Source organism: Convolutriloba macropyga, chromosome 2 (assembly GCF_964194025.1).
Source record: "Convolutriloba macropyga chromosome 2, txConMacr16.3, whole genome shotgun sequence".
NCBI lineage: Eukaryota > Metazoa > Xenacoelomorpha > Acoela > Convolutidae > Convolutriloba > Convolutriloba macropyga.
In genome coordinates, this window is record NC_134469.1 from 6201352 (window position 1) to 6222390 (window position 21039).

The window sequence follows — 21039 nt, forward strand, 5'->3', positions numbered from 1 at the left end:
TGGTTTCATTATTATTTTACATGATTGAGGATTAAAAACTCTATTTGCAAAGTTTCCATCTGCAACTTTATATGAAATTTCTATGACAACAATTTTTCTTACACGAAATAATATGAGGTTTTATTTTTCTAACTTTTTGAATTATTACTTAATCAGCCCGGGCTATCTCCTTTTTGTCAAAAGTTCTGATCAAAGATAGAAACATTTGCTATGAAATGGTGATCTTATATCACCTTTAAATATTATTTTCTCGTTAGTTTGTTCAAACAGTTGATCATATGCTCATCAGATTGTTCTTTAAATTCACTTGAGGTCAAGAAAATATGTTGACAATCTGTAAATACTTTGTAATTAAGGCAACACTCTAGTTTCATTTATTACTAATCAAATTAATTGTCAGATTGTGATGACTATGAAAACTGTTCATATTTTGTCAATAATTACCTTTTTGGTCTGCATCCCAGAGGGGTGGTCCAGACTACACCTGAACGCCTGTCCCAAATACTCAGTTTTGTCCACTGTCAATTTGACCCAGTTGGAGGGATCGTGGTTTGAGATTGAACGATTCAACCTCTTTTTTGAGGAAAGATTTGTCAAGTGTAATATGATAATCTTCAGTAACTACACTGAGAAAAAAGGTATGTCGATGTTTATTGGCACGTTGTTACCAAATAAGGGAAGAATTGGTTTAGCCCAACGCTTAACCCCCGCTAATTCCACAAAACTTATCCTCAAGCACCTTTTTAGGGGCTAAAATTGTGGTGTAAGGTGACGAAGGAACGAATTTATTATTTTGAAATAATAATATGAAGCAAAATTTTTATTACAAGACTCCCCAAAAATAACGTATAGTTGAAAAATGAATAGTTTTGTTACTAGAGCGCTATCGACTTTTAATTGACATCAAAATTTTCATAGGATAAGAAATTGACCAAAATTTAAAAAAAAATCGGACAGTAATTCCAAACGCTCGACAAGATAAACGAAAATTTAAAACATATAGCCAAAACTGGATGCAATGTTGAGCTCTTAAACGAGCAAATAATCTCAATTAGCCAATATATGTTTATAATTTCTTTGCTTTTTCTAAAAACAAAATTGAATTAAACGCAAACAACTATCGTCAAAACTCAAATAATTTAACTTTTCTAAAAAATTTGCAAAGTCATACAAAAACAACACACCGGATCGGTAATGTGTGCATTTGCACATATTCATCAAACCACTCATTTACCATGCAACTTGCCAAAACTCAATAAGAGAGTTATCAACATATCCAGTTGTAAAATTTAAAAAATGAAAACTTTTTTGTCAATTCTGAATCCTTACCTTTTTTAGGTTTCCGCTTTTTTAGCACCATATATTCCGGTTTCAAGCCAAACAGAAATATTTTTTGGCCATTTTTTTAGTATATGTAAATCCTGATGGAAAAATAAAGAACGTCTCTTCTAAAAAACCGTGACCTTTCTTTCGCAATTTTTTAAAATTGTTTAAATAGAGGGAACTCAGTTCTTTAATCTTATTGTATTGTTTTAAGTCATTTATCCTCAGAAATTTTTCTTTCTTATGTAAGGAATTTGTGTCAAAGTGTGATCAAATTTTTATTGTAAAAGATTCTCCAGAACAATTTGTCTAAAATTCTCTAAGAGAATCTGATATCTAACGGTTTCAGAATAAAAACCGCGCGTGATAACTGAAATATAAAGTTTTAGTTCAAACGTTAAAAACTAAATTGCAAAAATTTAAATGTTAGCCTCAATCAAACATGTTTTTTGAAGGGAAATTGTTTGGATAACTGTATTGAACAATTTATACTTTTAGATAAATCAGGTAATAACAAATTATCTTCGAGCGACCAGTTTCCTATTAGTCCAAAATTTTCATTCAAATCAGATATTTCTGTAAAATCTATTTAATTTCAGTTTGGGGGTCGAAAAATTGGATTGCTGAAGTGGAGAAACAAAGATTTTTATATGCAATGACTAAATTTTGGCCTACCATAAAAATGTGACTAGAAGAACACAAGCTGCTGATTTTTACATAAACTCAAATTCCATTTGTTTTGATTTTTTCACGAAAGATGCAAAATGGATGTTTTTGTTGAAATGCAAGACCAAATTTGATAGACATTTGATAATATCAGTTAAATACTTTGATTTATCAACTACAAAACAACCCTGTCAAAAATTTTTTTAAGTTAGTCGTCTACTGTTGTGGGACTTTTGGAACATAAAAATACTTAGCACAAAGAACACCTACAGAACAGGTACAAATGTAGAAGAAATATTCTTATCTAATTTTCGTATAACTTTTTTTGTACAGCTTCTCTAGGATTTGCCCTGATACAGTACAAAGACGTGCCAAATGTAGTTTTCAAAAACTTGGCATTAATTTAGTGCAACTGAATTGGTAATTAAATTAAGTTGATTAAGCGAATTCGCCAAACCAGTTGAGAAGGCTGATAAAACAAAAATTTTCGTCTCGCTTTTTTTGCACCTCGCTATTAATTCAGCCTAAATCTCGTATCGTATCCAAAAAATTATCTCATTTTTGGCGCTTTATTTTGAATGAAAGTTTCCGTTCATGCTTATTTCGCCACAAGATTAATTAAAGCAGTGCATTTGAATGTTTCTGAACTAAAGTTTTTTTCACTCATAAATTAAAACCGAAAGTTTAAACATTTTAAACCGCAAAAAAAATTGAATAAAAATATGGGCTGTTATTGCTTCCGTTTGCACAAAGTAGAAAATTTTCAATATGATAAATACTGACTTTTCGTCATGAAACAGAAGTGTTGTTTAAAAATTTTTAAGATGACTTTTTGCAGTTGCAAACAGGACTGAGTCTATTAGCTGATTGTTGATTTAAATGTAATGTATCTGAAAAAAGTACAGAAACGTAATTTCACAAGTTTCATTTTTCTAAGGTATCGGAGTGAGTATGGGTGACATCAGCGTATTTGAAAACTGAAAGATCGAGTTAGGTAACTTTTTTTATTTTCCATGTTTGTATTTTCCTCGCGGAAGGTCAGAATTGGCTTTGAAAATGAGTCGGGCTGGTATTGGGACCCTAACCCAGAGCTGCACGCTGGAACAGGAAGACAAAAAGTCACAAAGTAATCAAAAATTTGCAGATTGACAGAAATTAATGACAAAATGCTCGAACATTGCACAATGGTCGAACTGGATGCATTGTCGAGCTCTTATACGAGCAAATAATCTCAATTAGCCATATATGTTTTTAATTTCTTTGCTTTTTCTAAAAACAAAATTGAATTGAACGCAAACAACTATCGTCAAAACTCAAATAAATTTTTTAAAAAATGGGCAAAGTCATACAAAATCAACACACCGGTTCTTTAGCACCATATATTCCCGTTTCAAGCCAAATAGAATCATTTTTGGGCCATTTTTTTAGTATATGTAAATCCTGATGGAAAATTGAAAAACGTCTATTCTACAAAAACCGTGACCTTTCTTTCGCAGTTTTTTAAAATTGTTTAAATAGAGGGAACTCAGTTCTTTAATCTTATTGTATTGTTTTAAGTCATTTGTCCTCAGCAATTTTTCTTTTTTATGTAAGAAGTTTGTGTCAAAGTGTGATTAGATTTTTTTTGTAAAAGATTCTCCAGAACAATTTGTCCAAAATTCTCTAAGAGAATCTGATATCTAAGGATTTCAGAATAAAATCCGCGCGTGATAACTGAAATATAAAGTTTTAGGTCAAACTTTAAAAACTAAATTGCAAAAATTTAAAATTTAGCCTCAATCAAACATGTTTTTTGAAAGGAAATTGTTTAGATAACTGTTTTGAACAATTTATCCTTTTAGATAAATCAGGTAATAACAAATCATCTTTGAGCGACCAGTTTCCAATTAGTCCAAAACTTTCATTAAAATCAGATATTTCTGTAAATTCTATTTAATTTCAATTTGAGGGTCGAAAAATTGGATTACTGAAGTGAAAAAACAAAGATTTTTATATGCAATGACGAAATTTTGGGCTACCGTAAAAAGGTGGCTAGAAGAACCCAAGCTGCTGATTTTAACATTACCTCAAAATTTATTTGTTTTGAATTTTTCACGAAAGATGCAAAAAAGGAAATTATTGTAGAAATGCCAAAAAGACCAAATTTGATAGACATTATTGATAATATCAGGTAAATGCTTCGGTTTATCAACTACGAAACAACAATTTAGTCGTCTACTGTTGTGGGGCTTTTGGAACATAGAAATACTTAGCACAAAGAACACCTACAGAACAGGTACAAATGTAGAAGAAATATTCTTATCTAATTTTCGTATAACTTTTTTTGTACAGCTTCTCTAGGATTTGCCCTGATACAGTACAAAGACGTGCCAAATGTAGTTTTCAAAAACTTGGCATTAATTTAGTGCAACTGAATTGGTAATTAAATTAAGTTGATTAAGCGAATTCGCCAAACCAGTTGAGAAGGCTGATAAAACAAAAATTTTCGTCTCGCTTTTTTTGCACCTCGCTATTAATTCAGCCTAAATCTCGTATCGTATCCAAAAAATTTTCTCATTTTTGGCGCTTTATTTTGAATGAAAGTTTTCATTCATGATTATTTCGCCACAAGATTAATTAAAGCAGTGCATTTAAATGTTTTTGAACTAAAGTTTTTTTCACCCATAAATTAAAACGGAAAATTTAAACGTTTAAAACCGCATAAAAATTGAATAAAATCATGGGCTGTTATTGTTTCCGTTTACACAAAGTAAGAAATTTGCAATATTATACATGCTGACTTTTCGTCATGAAACAGAAGTTTTGTTTAAAAAATTTTAATATAACTTTTTGCAGTCGCAAACAGGACTGAATATATTAGCTGATTGTTGATTTAAATGTAATGTATCTAAGAGATGTACAGAAACGTAATTTCACAAGTTTCATTTTTCTAAATCATCGGAGTGAGTATGGGTGACTTCAGCGTATTTGAAAATTGAAAGATCGAGTAAAGTATTTTTTTTTTTATTTTCCATGTTTGTATTTTCCTCGTGGAAGGTCAGAATTGGCTTTGAAAATGAGTCGGGCTGGTATTGGGACCCTAACCCAGAGTTGCACGCCGGAACAGGAGGACAAAAAGTCACAAAGTAATCAAAAATTTGCAGATTGACAGAAATTATTGACAAAATGGTCGAACATTGCACCTTGAGGATTTACGCCCGAGAGAAAATTTCAAAAAGTGGAATTCCTGAAATGACTTATTGTAGATAAATTCTGGACGCATAGAGGTATAAAAGATAGAGCATATTTAGCTCAGGAAAGCCATCAAAAAGTCGAAAATAATGGTGGTAACTTATAGTTCTCACATTTTTTTCCGGTTGAAAACAGCTTGGGAACAAAAAATAACACGCCGAATCATATTCCATCCGAAGAAGTCGTTCGCATATGCATACTCGTTCACGCATTCACATGAGAAAACTATTTTCATTTAGGGGCAGGGCGGGGGGGGGGGTGTAACCACGACTAGTGGATATTTTCACCTGTGCGAAGTTTCTTTGTTCTTGGCAAATGTGTTTTGCATTTTCCATTAGGTAATAAATAGCATTTTTGATATTGAAAATACAAGGGTACGCATAAGTGCTTTGAAAATCCCCCAATACCTTTTTTTGCAATCATCCACCAGCAATCTTTTTTTGCAATCTTTTACCAGTCAGAGATTAGGGGCCATCCAATTCATGGATTTCCATCTCACACTATTTGGTGATGTTTGCTTTCATTATTGGGTTTTAAAAATACGTTTTGAAAGTGACAGCTGTTTCATCTGCAGGAATCGACCCCTACTTGCACGTGACCAAAATGGGCAAGAACGGGCACAGGTTCAATGTGATCACTGGGAAACTGATCAAACTCTCTGATGGTCAAATGATTGGAGCCTATAAACGAACTTCTGACATTTTTGCACGGGTATATTGCACCAAATTTTTGAACTTTTGTGCGCTCGAATCCGCTTCTGGGCGTCTCAGACCGAAATAACCTTTTGTCCTGATTTGGAGCGCACGTTTTGATCAGCCTATGTAACTAAAGCACAAAATGTTCCGGCGTTCACTATAATATGTATTGATCAGATTTTTTTCTATGAAATGTAAATTGAAGTTTTACAAGGTTAAAAAAATTTGGCTAAACATTGTCAGGATCTTTTCCTTTTGCCCCCCCCCCCCAGTTCGTTATGCACCCCCAGTTACAGAACAGGCGCCATTACATAGTGAATCAATATGTGAAAATATGGAACCTGCGTCTGGGTTGTGCAAATAATATGCACACCCACTAAGCGGGGAGGCACAAACAGACAAGATCCCATTAAAATTTTAGGAATAATTTAATAAACATTAATAGTTTCCCATATCAAGGTGTCAACGCTAAACATCGTTTAAAACTGTGAGAACTGCGGTGATTGGCCGTAATATTTACCGCTAAAAACCGCTGATCTTACAAAATTTCAACGCATATGTTTTCCATAAAGTTTAATGAATCTAATTCAACATCAAAAGAAATTGAAAAGACGTAAGTGACATATGGCACTGTGGAAGATTAAGTGGTTGAAATGCAGTAGTTGAGAGGTTCGAACCCGTGAGCGGAAGTTTTTTAATAAAAGAATTCAGTTGAATTCGGTTAAAATAAACATCTGCAAAATTTCACCGCTAAAATTAGATAATTTTTCAAAAATTCGCCGCTTTCATTGCATTCGTTGCTGAAAAATGCGGGCGCCTTGCAGTAAAACATTTTTTTTAACCGCTATTCACTGCAATTCTCAAATTAATTTTTCGACCAAACCTCGACCCGGTTAGATAATTTATACTACTAGCAGATATATGCTTTGAAAGCTTGTACTTGGCTATCTATTGGCACACGTTCAAGTAATTCGATCATTTTGCTATTTAATTCTCCTTAATTTTATTTTTTGTTTTTTCTTTTCGGATTTCTATTGGTACGTTGTTCCACTTCTTTGGAGAAATTTCTTTTTACCGATACATATGGGGAACTTTAATACCCCAATTCTTTTGTCTGCTTATTCTCTGAAGTACTTAAGCTGAATAAACTGGAGAACAGCGGCACTGATAGAAAGGAAAGGTGAAGAGAAAGGTGACGAGAAAAAAAATTTGGGAGGAACAATGCTAGAGATTACATGGATTACTATGTGGATTTATTTAACTTCTGTCCGAGAACGAGAGACCTGGTTCTGCGCTATAAGCAAATGATTGATGATTTTCTGTATTATGACTTGTCGTCCGTTCGAGGGTTACAAATAAAATGCTCATCATCGACAATTCTGTCACAGCCTTACTGTAGCGAGAGAATTTGAATCCTATACCCTCAATGGGTCCAAAATTGGTCTAAATTTGAGGAACCACTGCAGACCAAAAGTAGACTAGCCGTCTTCTTTATAATGCTAGGTAGGATCTGACCAAACACAATATTTTAAAGACTTTCTCTCAGTTGCAAGTATGAAGCACAAAAGCTTATTTGTCATTTGCTGTGAAATAACACTAATTTGCTGTAAAACAACCCTAACTTTTTCATTATAATAAACTTGCGGTGTTTGGGTTTAGGGATGGGGCTATACCATATGCTGACTTGACAAGTTTCCGTACTTTTCTTATTGTAGTCAATAAATTCACCTTTTTAGCCTATTTTTTCTGCGCAATATGGTATATTCACGGCAACTGATTGATAGTGTCCTTTTTAATAGCTGCAATGCAATCGCTGGGGCTATTGTTGCCCTTCTCTTGATTTTTTACAATTCAAAGAATTTGGATTGTACTGGGTCGGTTTCTTTTTTTAAAAGATCTCCTAGCACATTTCTTCGGGTTTTGAAGTCAAATTGAAGTGATGACTTTGGACACGCCGAATTTGTTTCACTTTAACTTTGAAATAGAGATAGAAAACGGTATTTGAACAATAGCTTGCTTTCTTGCTAGTGTTTTTTGTTAACATGCAGCAATGACTTTCCTCAAAATCAAATTTAACTTTCTTTACTTTTGTTTAAGCAAGCATTTTTTATGCCCTGCGAGTTTTAAAGGAATTAGTTTCAAACAACGGATCCTGTAACAAGGTCTAAATTGTAAAAAACAGTAGTATAAATAATTTCTGGAATTTTCCTTCTGGAAGAGAGGGGAATTGTCGTTGCCGAGCATGTGGTATACCTGAGCGAATTCATTAATAATCGGCGAAAGTAACTACTCCGACTGCACCTACAAAAACGCCAGCAATTAATGCGAGTTAAATCAAACTGCAGATTATAAAGCCCTCTTTTTTTTAATGATATACGTTTTGATTTTCGGCAAGGAGTTTTATTCATTAAAAATATACTTTTAGGTCAATTTTTTTCACTTTTTGTAAACTTGTCCATTAACCATCTTTTTAATGTTCCCAAAGAGCAGATGTGGGTCACGCTAATACTGACAAACTGCGGAGGTAAAAAAGATTTTAGATGCAGTTTCTGTTGGTTTTCTTTTTGCGACGCGTAAGGTTATCAAATAAGACTTAGTTTGAAGTGGCAGGTATTTGACTCATAGTTATGCTATGTGTTTTACTCGTGCTCTACGATACTATTACAGACAGTTATCTTTGCAGTAATCACCAATGCCTACATTCAGAGAAAATTGAAACAGCAAACAACCTGTCCCAACACCCTAATTCAAAGTTTCATACTTGTTGGTTGTTGTATGCTTCTTCCTACTGAGAAGTGGTGATGTCTAGGACCAGTTTAACTTCATGCACTTATGAAGAAACAATTGGAAATATTTGATTACCGAAAGAAAATTCTAAATAAAAGTCATGAAAATCAGCAGGAAAACCTTTGATCAAACAACTCGGCCGAGACATTGGTTACATAAGCAAATAGGCGTTCAGTTTAAGATGGTTGTCAAAAAGTGTCCTCAAAAATATCGGCATCTTACAGACGGAATTTGGAAAGATCACATATTAAAAACAATGACGAAAGCCGTGTGCTATCATATATATTCTAATATTTTTGAGACCTGGTCTCCAGGATGACCTTTTTTGCTTTCCAGAAACGAACGTTGTGAATTTATGGGTTGAGGTGCCTATGCAAAAAAAAATTAATGCAAATATATCCTACTATCCAGAAAAAAATGGTAAACGCTTTATTGGAAAAATTGGTTTTAGGAGTTGATCTTAATGACTGAAGTAAAATCTGCCATACTTACTGAAAAGTGAAACCTAGACTTCGTTTAAAAATTGCGACAAAGTTTTCCTTCAATCTATAATTTCTCCATATGCTCACCAACATTCTAATAATGATAATACTGCTAGGAGATTGAATAATTCTTTCTCGAATCTAATAGATTGTATTATCACAGACAATGTTTAGATTTTAAAAAAGCATATTAGCAGATTTTTTTTGAAACAGCATCGTTTGGCAACAATCACCGTTCAAGTCGGTAATGTTAAAACCAGAAAAAGGAAGCAATGTTTTGAAAAAGAGAGCTGTTCGACCATAGTGTTCCAAAATTTTATTTAAAAAATCAATCATGCGACACTTTTACAGCGAAGTGCCAGTCGATATGATGATAACTAAAATTTCCAAAATATAATTGAGATGGCGTTAGCCTGATGTCCTAATTACATGTCCTAGTTAAAGCTACATGTCCTAATTAAAACTTGCTCTGTTACAAGGTTCACATCAAAACTTCTGCTTAAGGAAAATGACTTTGCAAGGTAACGAAAAAACCATTTTCAATATAGCGAAAATGAGGCTCATTTTCAAAACGATCTACTCCATTAAAAAAGAATATCAACTGCTCCCTTTGTTTTTGGAGCTGAATAGTGATAAAGCCAGATGGAATTTCAATCAAGAATTTCGTGATAAAGACACACACCGGGACACCAAGCTTTGTTTAACCTTTTTGGTCCAAAGATAACAAATCTATTGAAATCGCAAATCTTCTAAGTTACAATTTTCCAATTAATCAATTTATTAGTCAATTCAAATCAGAGGAAATTTTTAGGATTGTCTGAAAAAAGCGTTTGTAAATCTTGTTTCAATAAAGGAAATCCCCAGGACCCACTCTATTATAGATCTATTTCTGCCACTTCCGCTTTGTCATAAATTTTTAAATAAGATTTCGTTTCGCAGATAACTGATTTTCCTGAAAAGGAGATATAACTCTCTGTCAATAAATTTGGTTATTGAAAACGAGCTTCAACAATCGATGCTATTTTGATATTAGCGTTCATCATGATAAAAACAAGGCTTTTGACTCTGTAAACTACGAACTATTTTAAAAGAAAAAAATAGAGAATTATATGAGTAAAAGAACGGGAAATGTTCTTCTAAACTGATTTCAGTCAGACTCGGTACCTTTGGAAACGAATTAAAAACTGTTTTAGGTCCTCTGTTAATTAACAGATGAATGAACGATTTAGCGAAGTTTTCAGACGATTGTACGGTCGTGCAGCGTCCGACACTGATTTACAATTTTTACATATACACTTCTTGCCTCACTTGTTAATCCAAAAACGATATAATTTCGTCGAAAACAAAATTTGAAAAAAATACCAACCTTTTTTATATAAAAAAAACTCACAGAGTATATAATTTTATAGCTCCAAGTAGGAGTTTACAAATAAGGTTTTAAATGTCGGCAAACAATAGAAGAATCCACCAGGGTGAAGTAATTTGGCGTAGTTATTGATAACAAACTAATGCTTGAGGAAGAATTGAAAACGTTACTTCGCAGACTGGCTGTTGGAATATAAGTTCTGAGTATACTTAATAAAAGCTTGCCGGAGAAGGGAAAACGACTTCACTCACTGCAACTATTTTTGGCGGGGTTGCAGATTTCATTAATAAAAATTGAAGTGAGGAATAGATAACTGTTTAAATAGGAGAAGGCACGATCCGTCCAAAAATCTTAAAATATATTTTGTTGCTCACTCAGCCACTATCATCCGGCAGATAGATATGAATGTTTTGCTATAATGAGAACAATATAACATGACAAGACAAAGAAAGTTAAGTTTGATATAAAAAAGAACAATAATTTTTTCTCCTGTTGCACAAGCCAGTCAGATTGCCTTCTAGTTTCGATTGCCTACTCAGACAACATCGAGAGTGGCCTTGAAAGATGAATTGAAAGGACATTTTTGGCAAAAAACTTTTGAAGGACCCAAAAGTAATTCATATGAATGATGATATTGAAAACATTCAATTTCAAGTATTATTTATATTGTAGATCTTCATGCTGTACAACATGTTTTTGCAAAGTAATCTTTAGATCGCTTTTACTAAAGTAAGGTACCACACATTTTTCTGAAATTGAGACTGCAGATATACGGAGCTAACGAGGCTGTTCTCTGGAATCGGCCAACTATGTTTTAAAATTACGCAATACAACTTAGCATCTGCCCTTTTTAAAGGCTAAACCACTTTTCTGTTTATCTAAAAAGTGCAGCCTGTTTAGATTTGTGTCTTTTTATTATTCGATATTTTCCTCCAATTTTGATCTTTTTGAGAAAAGTTTCTGAAACATGGCCTTAGCTTTGAGCTATCGTTAAAAGGTTGAAAGTAAACCCAAAAGCAAGTTGTGTAATGAATAAGCAAGCTTGTTAATACGCTGTAATTGTTAAAAGTGACCTTGGATAAAGATCAGAAAAGACGGCAAAAATTATAGGGCTTAACAAACTTAAGGGGCTACTTATTTCTGCGCGCGCAGTAGATGAGCCTATCTCTGAGAGACTCAGCGACTCTAGAAAATGCTGAAGATAAACTTCAATTGGAACTACAATACAACTATATGTTGCTGGGATCAATAATATTCACTTTTTTTTTAACAAGTAAATTGAAAATATATCCGAGGGGTTAAATATTACAAGTTTAAAATGTTATATACAAATTATTGCAAGTTTAAAATGTTATAAACAAAGTATTACAAGTTTAAAATGATATATACAAAATTACCTAAATTACCTAAATACAACCTAAATTACCTAAATACACATGGTATGAAACACAGGAGAATGACAAAAATATAAAAGCATTCACTATTTAAAAGGGAATAGAGTCTTCTCAGTCTGTGATAGGTGGAGAATTTGCAGAATAGATTGCCCTCTAATGCCGAAACTTGAAACACGGGAAAGAAGTAGAGAAATATGCCCTCATGATGTATTCAAGCTCGAGAGCTTAAGATCAGTTGGTGTAATGTTTGAGCACATTATACCTGCAATTAAGATATTGGGGTTAGAATTGAACACTGTTCCATTTTCAAGATTATCTTACGGATAGGGTTCTTTCCCATTATAGCCCCCCCCCCAGCATAGTGGTCAGATAACCTATACCCCCCATCAATCCTGGTACTTATACCATAATGGGAGCTATATTTTCAGGGGGGCTGTAATGGGAAAAGACCCATGCATAGTTTATTTTTGAACTGTTCAACAAAGTTGGTTGAATTTGTTTCTGTTCAAGGTATTCAGTTCTGATTTGATCCTGTTTGAACCCGAAGAGTACGCTGTGTTCTATGGGTGCTGGCCATTTGGGTACGAGTATTTATGGATATACAGCAAACGTCGCTACCTCACATTTGAAACGAAGGCCATGTTGAATAATATTCTGACAGAAATGGGAATAGATATGAACGGCGCAATGATCATAGATCAAATCAACTGTCCATAATAAACAAAAAATAGCTCCGTGTTCTCGTTGTTGATGAGAATGCACTTTTTATGGACTCGATGAAAATCTCTGTTGTAATAACATATCAGAATTATTTAATTTTTATTTCCTATTTTCCTGTAGAGAATTTGGAACAAAATTAAAAAGCCACTATTTTTAGCGAGCCGAAAAGGGCTTATAGAAAATCGTCAGGACAATTTACAGTCGAAAGCAATCGTTTCGGACATTTTGAGAAACGGGCTGATTCTGTTGATAGGTAATGTGCAAAAAGAACTAGCAAAATTTTCCTTTACCACTTGAATTTATTTTTGTGAAAAATAATAATATTGTCGCAAAAAATCTGTCGGTTTTCAATTAGCTGCTGATCCGAAATATTCCGTTTAGAGCTATCAGTATCATGTGTTATCACAATGAGATTACTGTCAGTTTTAATCAATTTTCGTCCCCTTTGATGGTGTCATTTTTAGTTTGCACTGAAAAAGTATTTTTAATTCTCGATGAATAATTGAATCAAAAATGGTCTTGCATGATATGTTTGTTTGTTTGTGAATGAAACTTACCTCAATAATTCTAACAAATGGAAAGAAATTATTTAAAATAATCCAATAAGTATTTTAAATTATCCAATAAATTTTATATGTAGACAGTCGTGGAGTGTAGACAGTTTTTACAACTTTTTTTGCTCTATTTCCAAATCAATGATACAATGGAAGTCAGCTTAGGGAATTTTCGTTCTTATTTACCGATGATCCAAAATTATTCATTCTGAAGTTCAACAAGGTCTATCGCACGCCCATATATATATATATATATATATATATATATATATATATATATATATATATATGTATATATATATATATATATATATATATATATATATATATATACTCCAGTCGATTTCGAATGGTTATCTTGCAAGATTCTGGCAGATTCTGCCAGAATCTTGCAAGATAACCATTCATTCTGCCAGAAACTTTCAAGATAACCATTTTTCTGCCAGAATCTTGCAAGTTAATTATTTATTCTGCCAGAAACTTTCAAGATAACCATTTTTCTGCCAGAATCTTGCAAGATAACCATTCATTCTGCCAGAAACTTTCAAGATAACCATTTTTCTGCCAGAATCTTGCAAGATAACCATTCATTCTGCCAGAAACTTTCAAGATAACCATTTTTCTGCCAGAATCTTGCAAGTTAATTATTTATTCTGCCAGAAACTTTCAAGATAACCATTTTTCTGCCAGAATCTTGCAAGATAACCATTCATTCTGCCAGAAACTTTCAAGATAACCATTTTTCTGCCAGAATCATGCAAGTTAATTATTTTTTCTGCCAGAAACTTTCAAGATAACCATTTTTCTGCCAGAATCTTGCAAGTTAACCATTCATTCTGCCAGAAACTTGCAAGATAACCATTTTTCTGCCAGAATCTTGCAAGTTAACGATTCATTCTGCCAGAAACTTGCAAGATAACCATTTTTCTGCCAGAATCTTGCAAGTTAACCATTCATTCTGCCAGAAACTTGCAAGATAACCATTTATTCTGCAGAAACTTGCAAGATAACCATTTTTCTGTCGGAATCTTGCAAGATAACCATTCATTCTGCCGGAAACTTGCAAGGTGACCATTTTTCTGCCAGAATCTTGCAAGTTGACCATTCATTGCAGGATGTGTACATTCAAATATTACGACGTTTTGTACAATAATGTACAAATTTGTTACTATTTTTCAAATACTTTGTGTACCATCAGAATAAAATGATAGTTTTAGAAGATTCCAAAGACTATATAACAGAGGAGTCTATTGCAAATGGGACCTCTTTGATCAGAACTCATATTCAATCTAACTAAGATAGGATTGTTGAAAGCTCTTTATAAACTGATTCTGTTGGATCTAATTCTGCTCAGCAAAAACCCAGTGGAATAACCAGTGTTCAATTCATAATTTGTCTGGAAAATTTGCATCAAAGGTTCACAGCAAGCACCAATGATAAATGTTTATTTTTAGCTACGAGAAAAGCAAAAAAAATGTCGGACGGATTTATTTTCGTCATCTAGCAAAGTTTAGCAATTCAGTTATGTAAATTGCAAAACTTCGTGCAGCATAAACCGTAACTGCTGAACAGAGTTAAAAAATCCCCAAACAATTTTTTCAGTATGTTCAAAAATCCGAGAATACTTTTGAGTTGATAAAATTAATTAAAGACATCGAAAGTTTTCTCCAAGCTAGTTGTACAAACTTTTTCACAGAAGCTCAAAATTTTAGCCTGAGAAAACTTGTTAAACCGCGTAAGCAGCTGTTTATAGTGAAAAAGTGGGTATTTGAATTGATTTTTGAATAAAAAGAATAATTAAAAACTTTTAATTGTTCTTGATTACTCTTGAATAGTTTTTTGGAATTTTTGAACAGACATGGCCTATTGAAAACTTGATTATTCAAAACAATGAATCCAACAGTTGTCACTGGAAACCCCAGTCGACAACGAATGGTTATCTTGCAAGATCTTGTAAGATTCTGGCAAAATCTTGCAAGACGATACATCGTCTTGCAAGATTTTCTTTCAAAATCTTGCATGATCTTGCAAGATAACCCTTTGTCTTGCATGAATCTTGCAAGATAACCATTCATCTTGCAAATATGCAAAAAAATTGAACATAATCGAACAAGATCAAAACGAGACGCGAACATTGCTTGCCATCAATTTTTTTTACATTGTGATACATAATTACAACCAAAATATCATCAACTTTGTTTTCTTCCACTCAAATTAAAAATTGAATCAATTTAGAAAAAGAAAGTAAATTGTTTTCCATAGTAGCAAAACATGAAATTAGAAGCACGAATTAATGTAATTAAATGAGAGTAACCAGTATTAATACCAACGGCTGTAATAAAATACAGATATCTGGTATAAATTTTGTTTCAAATGATCTCTGAAAACTCATTCCACTATATTTTGGTAATAGTTTGCGCTAAATGAAAGATAATGCGTCGAAAACAGCCAATGATAGCAGAGCTTGACCGGAACGAACTTGCCAGAATCTTGCAAGATAACCGATCTTCTTGCAAGATAGCCATCGTCTTGCAAGATCTTGCAAGATAACCATTTTCTTGCAAGATCGTGCAAGATAACCATTTTTTTGCAAGAATCTTGGAAGATCTTGCAAGATAACCATCTGGTCTTGACTAGGGAAGTTTAAAATTTCAGTACATTAAAGAGTATTTCACAGCATTTCTCATACTTTTATTATATACTTTTCCGTCAGTTTGCTTGTTGATTTTGGTACCATGCAAGTTTGCCAACAAATATTTTATATTTTTATCTTAGACCGCAGTTTTCAGTTTTCAGTTCATTTGCGGTAATTTCTGACCTCTATTCTATGAGCGTACATTTTAAATACTTAAATACATTGATTGCTACATTTACCCCTGAGACACCATTTATTGATTTTCAAAATCAATAAACTTATATTATGATGACTCAAGAGTTTAATGTTCTCTTCTTCAGAAAAATCTAATATGCTAAGTGTCACAAATTCTTTTCAGAGAACCCGGGGCGACATAGGATGGTTTTAGGATGGTTTTCAGAGAACAAAGAGCAGCAGTTGCGGTTGGGCAGCAGTCTCATTGGTTTGTGTGTGTGTGTGTGTGTGTGTGTGCGTGCGTGCGTGTGTGTGTGTGTGCGTGTGTGTGTGTGTGTGTGTGTTTGTGTGTGTGTGTGCGTGCTTGTGTGTGTGTGTTTGTGTGTGTGCGTGCGTGTGTGTGTTTGTGTGTGCGTGTGTGTGTGTTTGTGTGTGTGTGTGTGTGCGTGTGTATGTGTGTGTGTGTGTGTATATGTGGGTGGGTGGGTGTGTGAACGACTCTTCATTTAATGCATTAAAAACAAAAAAAATGGGTGCTCGTATTCGAGTAGTTTTAGGGCACCGATTTATATGGAAATTGACTTTTATGAGAAAAGAAAGCAAGTTTTCTTTGCCGAAGTATAAAATTGTTAATTTTTCCTTTTGGTGTAAAACCATTAAATTTCAATTTATTGTCTGAAATCAGGAATTAAATCCCTCTATTTTCATAATTCAGGATAATCTAGTTCTGAATAAATTTTGCTGAAATAATTGTTGTTACTTCAGATAATTTTTTTGACATTCAATCTGGATGAACAAATTGAAATAATTATATAGTTACTTTTTGATTATTACTGGGTATAAATGGATTTGTCACAAAAATTGTAGATTTTTGGTCTCTATCAAGTTCTATTGTATTGAGAACCATTTTTACACTGATTTGGTCATAAATCAATCATCTCCAAATCGGTTTAAGCTTTTTTGTTCCGACCCCACTTGTGGGGGGAGGAACTATATATTCCAATGGGTTTTTATGTTCAGTTAATTTTGGCCGATCGATATATTCATCGCAGAGAAATGTGAGTGGTATCATTAAAAAGCTGGTCCAGCGTAGAATTCAAAATTAAAAATTCTTTTATTTGATTTTTGTTTTTGTCGAGGAGTTATCGAGGATTGAAGTTTTGTGTGAACAACGGGATATTTGTTCACTTTTAGTGTGATTTTTCTGCAAATTAAGATATTTTTTTATAGAAATAGTATTTCAAACTTAAAATTCTTGCTCCGAAAAGAACAAATTTTGTGTTCCTAATAGACTAAAGGCGATAAAAAAGACCAGTTCTGGTCTCATAGGGAGCTTCAATATCAAAAAAAATTCGAAATTTTTTGAGAGCTGTTTTTTTTAAAAACTTTTCTACTTTTTTGCTTTTTTAAGTCACCTAGAGACAAGTCACCTTTCACAATGAGGGTTCATTAATGAAAAACCTTCTTTACAGTCAAATGAAGCCAATGAACAAAAAAATTAGTTTTCAAGGAATTGCTCATGTTTTTTTAAAACTCGAATCTGAGTTTTCGTAATTTTAATTGAAATTTTGAATTTATTTTTGAGGTTTTACTAATTTTTTGGAATCTTACGGCATGGAATCATTGACTAACAGTGCAATATGTTCCATATTCCATATTTTTTTTGAACCTTAACCAATCATAAACTTATTATCGTTAACTGTAAGTCAGTCTCTGTGATGACAGCACCCTTTTCCCTACTACTAACCAAATTTGGCCAAATGGTGGCGGTTTTATCTCCTAGCTTTTAGTAATATAACTTCAATGACACAAGATTTCAAAAAGTTTTTAAATTTTTTTTGATATTTCCGTATTATTGGTTACTTTTGAAATCTTATCACATTATCCTATTGACAGCTCCCATTGGCTTCACGAAGACATTCAGTGGATAACAGATAAAATTTTTCGGATCACAGATAAAATTTTTCATATGGTTTCAAATGGCTTCGACCTTTTCTTCTCGCACTTCTCTACCGAATTTTTGGTTTTTGCCTGATTTTGTTGTTGTTTTCATAGTCATAAGACTTATAAGACTTGCTGTGATTTCTTTTTGATCACCTATGCATGACAAACACCCCTTACTCCTATTGAAGCACATTTGGGCGTGTTTTTTTTACTTCCGTTGAAATTTATTTAATTTAATGGCTGTTAAAAATTTAAAAAACAATTTTTCGAAAGTTTTCTTTTTGAACATTAACCAATCTTAAAATTTCGGTGAACTGTTAGTCACTCTCATTATTGACAGAACCTACTTGCTTTCTACAGAAACTAAAATAAATTTCGGTTGTGTTTTTATCTTCTAGCTATTGAATATATGATTTCAATAACACAAGAATTCAAAATTTAAAAAAATGGATATTTTTCTATTATTGGTTACTTTTGAACTCGTTATCACATTATCCAAATACTATACACACTATCCAGATATCATTCTAATCCCATTGGCTTGGAAAAGATATTCAGTGGATCACAGATGAAAATTTTAGAGAAAAGCTAATAGTTTAAATGGCTTTGAAATTTTCTTCTCGCACTTACAAGATCCCTTTTTATTTCTAATGCAGCCAAAAATACTCTGGTTAGTGGTTTTTATGTTCTACCTGTTAGTTTTAAAACTTCAAAGCCACTAGTTTTCATGTTTTTTAAATTTTCGTGCATTTTTTCTGGATCCTATTGAAATCTTATCACATTATCCTAATACTGATAGTTCCCATTGTTTTAGGGAAGACGTTCAACGGATCAAGTAAAAGTTTTCAGAGAAGAACTTATGATTTAAATTGCTTCGACACTTTCTTCTGGCACTTTCTAATCAACTTTTGGTTGTTGCATGTCTTTGCTGTTGTTTTCATCTTCAATAACTTGTTGTAGGGTCCTATTGACCAAATATGAATGGCCAATAAACTTGTTATCCCATGTAGGCATAATTTAGCGTATTTAGTAGATTCCGTTGGAAACTAATTAAACTACTGGCGTTGATACTACGAGATTTCCAAAAGTTTCGTGGTACCAATGTTTTTGTTCATTTTTGAATTTTTGAAACTATATTGATAAAAAGCAGGAATTAAATTGCTGTTAAGAAATTAATTGAACATAGAAATTTTTTTTTTTGAAAATTTCACTTTTTATTGCCTTCGACACTTTTCTCGCTCAATTTTTTTCTTGAAATTGCTGTTTTTGCCTGTTTTTGTTCTTTAGGTAGCTGTAAATTGCTGACAAGTCTCTTAGGCTTGTAACTGAGGATTAAATTAATGATATTACCCGAATCAGTTAGTCAGTTTATAGCCTTTAGTCTTAAAATTTATGATCTACACTTTCAAACAATTTTCAAATTTTTCAGTTTTTGTTGTTCTTTTTGTCAATTTGTATTTTATTTTCATCAATGAGAGGTCACATCCAATTTCTGGTTTTCGAAAAAATAACATATCTACTGTCACCCATGTTTTGTTTGTTGGACAATATGCTTTTTTATAAACGTTTTTTGAGTGGTCATTTTTGTGCTTCTTTTTCTCTTCTTTCAGAACAATCGCGTAGTAACAGATCCCAATGGTTTACAATTGTGGCTCAAATAAATTTATCTAATCTCTCAGTATAACTCCTGCAGCTGAATTAGTAGTTATAAGAATTGAATTAAAAATACATAATATTCAGATAATAGCTAATGATTTTAATGGTAGCAATAGTTTGTGTTTTCGCAAATCGGTTCTAATTTTTTAGGTTTTTCATTAGTTCGTTTCTAAGGCTTAAACTACCCAAAGACAAGGCCTTTGTGTTTTGTAGTATTTTTTTTAGTTATGTAGCATGGATTATTTAGTTAAAAGCTAAAGATTTTTAAGACTTTTGAAATTTCTTGGTTTAAAAAATATTTATATATTTTTGAATTTCGCCTCATTGATCTCAACATAGTCTCATTAAGAAAACTTTCCGTCCGCTGTATAGTTAGGACAAATTGAATTTGAGTAGTTAAGGTTTTATCTGACTGCATTTTGCATTTTGACGTTGTTACTAGATGCTTTTAAATTTTGATTTTCAGTTTTTGCCGTGAAATTTTTGTTTTTGCTATTTTTGCTGTTTGTTTTTGTCTCGTAGTCTCTTTAAGGTCAGATCTCATTGGCGCTGTAATAAGGCATGGCATTATGTAATTCAATTAGTAGATACGTTGTGTAACGATTGTTTTAAACTCAAGCATCTATTTTTGTTATTTCTTCATTTGGTTGACAATTAAGTCAAAAATGTAGATGAGCTCGGGTTGGAACATCATGTGCGAACGCACATTAACGATCCGCCTTGTTTGTCTTTGCAAGTTGAACGAATGTCTTCTAAAATTCTTGTTAATGATTTTGTGTGACGATTTCTATTTTGCAAGGATCTGAGGAGACAAATATTTATCGTGCTGAATCTTAAGCATTCGTAAGACGAATGCTCATGTTGTAAAAGTTTTGAAAGACAAACAATTATCTCGTAAGATTCTGCCTGAAAATTCTTTAAGATGATACATCCTCTAATAACGATCTAACAAAATCTGATACGATTTTGTTACCACATTTATTAATGGCGCTTAACCAATATCTTAACATTTATTAATGGCACTTAACCCTTACCCAATACCACATTTATTAATAGCGCTTAATTATTGCCAAAATAGTCAATGCACTTGTAAATTGTTGCCAAGAATGATTTCAATGCCGATTTTTCGAAAGCGACCAAGTAGTTTTGTTGCCTTTCTTTGCTTGGTGAGGTCAAGCTCTATTTCTTCAAGTTCTGCTTTTTCCTGGAATTCTAACCATGGCAAGATCTTGCCTAATTGTTTAATGACCTCTTGGAGGCAATATACAGGTTTCCCACCGGGTGTCTTAAACCTAGGCTATTCAGTTTGAATTGCTCTTTCAAGCTGGTGAATGTCATTTAAATGTTTTGATCTGAAGTGGTTTAGGTTTGTAAAATTTAAATAGTAGACAGAATACTTGTGTCCAAATCAA

The 21039-nt window shown here is 32.9% G+C and overlaps 2 protein-coding genes across 2 annotated transcripts in view; one reads left to right on the forward strand and one right to left on the reverse strand.

Annotated features, from left to right (window-relative positions):
* Positions 1 to 21039, reverse strand: part of LOC142355291 (ran-binding protein 9-like) — a 281185-nt gene that overhangs the window by 249459 nt on the left and 10687 nt on the right. The window lies entirely within an intron of this gene.
* LOC142335085 (apolipoprotein D-like) lies at positions 299 to 12773 on the forward strand. The gene is made up of 3 exons (XM_075383427.1): positions 299 to 638; positions 5795 to 5931; positions 12455 to 12773. Exons 1-3 carry the CDS (start codon positions 407 to 409, stop codon positions 12659 to 12661), a joined length of 576 nt encoding a protein of 191 aa, XP_075239542.1. The 5' UTR covers positions 299 to 406; the 3' UTR covers positions 12662 to 12773.

Coding starts and splice junctions, on each gene's coding strand:
- LOC142335085 (XM_075383427.1), top strand. CDS start 407: ATGACTATGAAAACTGTTCATATTTTGTCAATAATTACCTTTTTGGTC. Junction 639..5,794: donor TAACTACACTGAGAAAAAAG/GTATGTCGATGT, acceptor TTTCATCTGCAG/GAATCGACCCCTACTTGCAC. Junction 5,932..12,454: donor CTTCTGACATTTTTGCACGG/GTATATTGCACC, acceptor TTTCTGTTCAAG/GTATTCAGTTCTGATTTGAT.